Source organism: Protomyctophum bolini (genome assembly GCF_963924005.1).
Source record: "Protomyctophum bolini genome assembly, chromosome: 17".
In the NCBI taxonomy this organism is placed as follows: domain Eukaryota; kingdom Metazoa; phylum Chordata; class Actinopteri; order Myctophiformes; family Myctophidae; genus Protomyctophum; species Protomyctophum bolini.
In genome coordinates, this window is record NC_137878.1 from 42,152,302 (window position 1) to 42,157,301 (window position 5,000).

At 47.5% G+C, this 5,000-nt stretch overlaps 1 protein-coding gene across 1 annotated transcript in view; it reads right to left on the reverse strand.

Moving 5' to 3' along the window:
* The window catches only part of phf14 (PHD finger protein 14), a gene marked incomplete at its 5' end in the record, with an annotated part of 165,507 nt that overhangs the window by 99,521 nt on the left and 60,986 nt on the right, over nt 1-5,000 (reverse strand). The window contains 2 exon segments of the mRNA XM_080787290.1: nt 2,622-2,753; nt 2,904-3,010. Coding sequence (XP_080643416.1) covers nt 2,622-2,753; nt 2,904-3,010 — 239 coding nt within the window.

Sequence of the window (5,000 nt, forward strand, 5' to 3'; positions counted from 1 at the left end):
GACCAGATGCTATGGACCAGATGTTATGGACCAGATGCTATGCTATGGACCAGATGCTATGGACCAGATGCTATGGACCAGATGCTATGGACCAGATGCTATGGACCAGATGCTATGGACCAGATGTTATGGACCAGATGCTATGGACCAGATGCTATGGACCAGATGCTATGGACCAGATGCTATGGACCAGATGCTATGGACCAGATGCTATGGACCAGATGCTATGGACCAGATGCTATGGACCAGATGCTATGGACCAGGTGCTATGGACCAGATGCTATGGACCAGATGCTATGGACCAGATGCTATGGACCAGATGCTATGGACCAGATGCTATGCTATGGACCAGATGCTATGGACCAGATGTTATGGACCAGATGCTATGGACCAGATGTTATGGACCAGATGCTATGGACCAGATGTTATGGACCAGATGATATGGACCAGATGTTATGGACCAGATGCTATGGACCAGATGCTATGGACCAGGTGCTATGGACCAGATGTTATGGACCAGATGCTATGGACCAGATGCTATGGACCAGATGCTATGGACCAGATGTTATGGACCAGATGCTATGGACCAGATGCTATGGACCAGATGTTATGCTATGGACCAGATGCTATGGACCAGATGCTATGGACCAGATGCTATGGACCAGATGCTATGGACCAGATGCTATGGTATGGACCAGATGTTATGGACCAGATGTTATGGACCAGATGCTATGGACCAGATGCTATGGACCAGATGCTATGGACCAGATGCTATGGACCAGATGCTATGGACCAGATGTTATGCTATGGACCAGATGCTATGGACCAGATGCTATGGACCAGATGCTATGGACCAGATGCTATGGACCAGATGCTATGGTATGGACCAGATGCTATGGACCAGATGCTATGGACCAGATGCTATGCTATGGACCAGATGCTATGCTAAGGACCAGATGCTATGGACCAGATGCTATGGACCAGATGCTATGGACCAGATGCTATGGACCAGATGCTATGGACCAGATGCTATGCTATGGACCAGATGCTATGGACCAGATGTTATGGACCAGATGCTATGGACCAGATGCTATGGACCAGATGCTATGGACCAGATGCTATGGACCAGATGCTATGGACCAGATGTTATGCTATGGACCAGATGCTATGGACCAGATGCTATGGACCAGATGTTATGGACCAGATGCTATGGACCAGATGTTATGGACCAGATGCTATGGACCAGATGCTATGGTATGGACCAGATGTTATGGACCAGATGCTATGGACCAGATGTTATGGACCAGATGTTATGGACCAGATGCTATGGACCAGATGCTATGGACCAGATGTTATGGACCAGATGCTATGGACCAGATGTTATGCTATGGACCAGTTGCTATGGACCAGATGCTATGGACCAGATGCTATGGACCAGATGCTATGGTATGGACCAGATGTTATGGACCAGATGTTATGCTATGGACCAGATGCTATGGACCAGATGCTATGGACCAGATGCTATGGACCAGATGTTATGCTATGGACCAGATGCTATGGACCAGATGCTATGCTATGGACCAGATGCTATGGACCAGATGTTATGCTATGGACCAGATGCTATGGACCAGATGTTATGGACCAGATGTTATGCTATGGACCAGATGCTATGGACCAGATGTTATGGACCAGATGCTATGGACCAGATGTTATGGTATGGACCAGATGCTATGGACCAGATGTTATGGACCAGATGCTATGGACCAGATGCTATGCTATGGACCAGATGTTATGGACCAGATGCTATGGACCAGATGCTATGGACCAGATGCTATGGACCAGATGCTATGGACCAGATGCTATGGTATGGACCAGATGCTATGGACCAGATGCTATGCTATGGACCAGATGCTATGGACCAGATGCTATGGACCAGATGTTATGGACCAGATGCTATGGACCAGATGCTATGCTATGGACCAGATGTTATGGACCAGATGCTATGGACCAGATGCTATGGACCAGATGCTATGGTATGGACCAGATGCTATGGACCAGATGCTATGCTATGGACCAGATGCTATGGACCAGATGCTATGGACCAGATGCTATGGACCAGATGCTATGGACCAGATGTTATGGACCAGATGTTATGGACCAGATGCTATGGACCAGATGCTATGGACCAGATGCTATGGACCAGATGCTATGCTATGGACCAGATGCTATGGACCAGATGCTATGCTATGGACCAGATGCTATGGACCAGATGTTATGGACCAGATGCTATGGACCAGATGCTATGGACCAGATGCTATGGACCAGATGCTATGCTATGGACCAGATGTTATGGACCAGATGTTATGGACCAGATGTTATGGACCAGATGTTATGGACCAGATGTTATGGACCAGGTGTTATGGACCAGATGTTATGGACCAGATGCTATGCTATGGACCATATGCTATGCTATGGACCAGATGCTATGGACCAGATGCTATGGACCAGATGCTATGGACCAGATGCTATGGACCAGATGCTATGGACCAGATGCTATGGACCAGATGCTATGGACCAGATGCTATGGACCAGATGCTATGGACCAGATGCTATGGACGTACCAGTATGAGTTCTTGGTCTTCTTGGGCATCCGGGTCAGAGGAGGCTCCAGACAGCCCAGATGGTAGTAGAGCTTACAGGTGTCACAGAGCAGGAGGAGATGCTGGTCCACCGTCTTCTTACAGATACCACAGCTGTCACACACACACACACACACACACACACACACACACACACACACACACACACACAATTATCATCCATTACCACAACAACTGTAAGAAAGGGGCAACTGAAAACTGTGACATCACTCTGTGACATCATGCCTGTGACATCATAGTTACCTGTACAGAATGGCGGGCAGACTGACAGACTTCCCGGGGGAGCCCCCCTCCTTCTTGTTGGGTTTCCTCTCCTTGGGGGCCTTGAGGACGGAGGGGGAGTTCAGCTTCTGCACGCACACACACACACACACACACACACACACACACACACACACACACACACACACACACACAAAGCGGTTATTTAGGATGGAGGCTCTGAAGGAGTTACAATACCACTAGGGGGCGGCGGTGGCTCAGGGGTAGAGTGGCCACTAGGCCACTAGGTCTCGTTTTACTAGTCTTGTTAAGTTGTACTTTAGTGTACTAAATCTACAGTTGGATTTAGCCGATTTCCTGTTTTCCCTGTTTTTGCGAACGCAGTGAGCACTAACTATGAGACCTAGCAGATCATGTCTGTCTGTCTGTGTGTCTGTCTGTCTGTCACGCTGTAACACCACATGCCCGCCACCAGAGGGCGCAGCTGTATCACACACAAAAAACACACACACACACACAAAAACCTAACTTAAAAAAAATATCTTAAAAAAACCCCAAAAATTACGAGCTGCGTTCGCTTCCCGCGTTTGCTCGTCTTACTTATGACTATACAGTTGTGTATATTCGTACGTCTCTAAATGTTTTGATGAATTGAGCATGGTGGACCCTCTTGTAAACAAGTGTAATGCTTTATGGTGTCGCCCACTCACAGTTAACAGTCTTTTGTATTGAGTTGTACAATGAAATGTACTGTAATTCTGCAAACTGTTAACCCATTCAGGCCAGACCTCGAAATTTAGTTTTCTTAAATCATGACAATTTTTCTGAACGATCTGAGGCACATTTTAACGATCCAAAAATAGCAGACCTACAAGCCTTGATGGCTCCGTAATGGCCTGTGTTATACACGCGGCTGCACGCTGAAAACAGCAGATCTCCAAGCTCACACGCTGTGATGACAGACGTCCGTTAACGCTGTGAACTCTGTGAGGGGACGTCGGGTGTCTTTGATGCCTTTAAGTTCCCCCCCCCGACGCAGTTCTGGAGGAAAACGCCTCTTTAACCCGTTCTGCCCTGAGATCAGATTCTACAAAAAAATGTCTGTTTGAAAATGACAGTTTTCTGAAAAAGCTATGTTTCTATGTCAGACGTTCTTCGAATATTTTCAAAAAATAGCAGATATACAAGCTCGTAGCACGCCACTCGGTGGCTCGCTACGAGCTTGTAGGTCTGCTATTTTTCAATAGCTTAAAGCATAACATGATGCTAACACCAAAAGGGGTCTGAATCATGACCATTTTCTGAAAAACCCTGTTATTCAGTGGGTTCTCAAACATTCATCTCAAGGACCTCCAAAATTATCTGTAATTGGCCTCCACCCGCATCTGTAAATATGTTGTTCCAGGGACCCCCCCCCCCCAGAAGCAAAGATTGGAGTTAAAAACATTCGCTCTTAAAGAGCGAATGCTGCGCTATGAGCTTGTAGATCTGCTATTTTTCCAACAGCTAAAGCATAACGTAATGCTCAGAACACCAAAAGGGGGTTCCCGCCCTGAATGGGTTAATGGCCTAGTCCCCAGAGAGAGAGAGAGAGAGAGAGAGAGAGCTCATTTCCTAGGGGCATCCCGACGCAAAACACCCCACTGTGTGTGCGTATGTGTTGGGGTGTGTGTATGTGCGCGTGCCTACGTACGTGCGTGCCCGCCGCAGCTGAGAACATCAATAATTAGCATGTGCGTGTGTGCGTGCGTGTGCGTGTGTGTGTGTGTGTGTGTGTGTGTGCGCAGCAGGAGGCAGGATGACTGATAGGACATGGAAATGTAGCGAGATGGACGAGATGACACGCGCGCCGCGACGTGACTGATGTCGCTACTTAACCCATTCTGACCTGAGATCAGATTCATACGAGGTTTCCACTGGACACACACTGGTCTGATTAACCCATTCTGACCTGAGATCAGATTTAAAAAAATGTCAGTCGTTCTTCGATTTTTCAAAAAAATAGCAGACCTACAAGCTCGTAGCGCGCCACTCGGTGGCGCGCTATGAGCTTGTAGATCTGCTATTTTTCAATAGCTAAAGCATAACATGATGCTAAACACCAAAACGGGTTCCCGT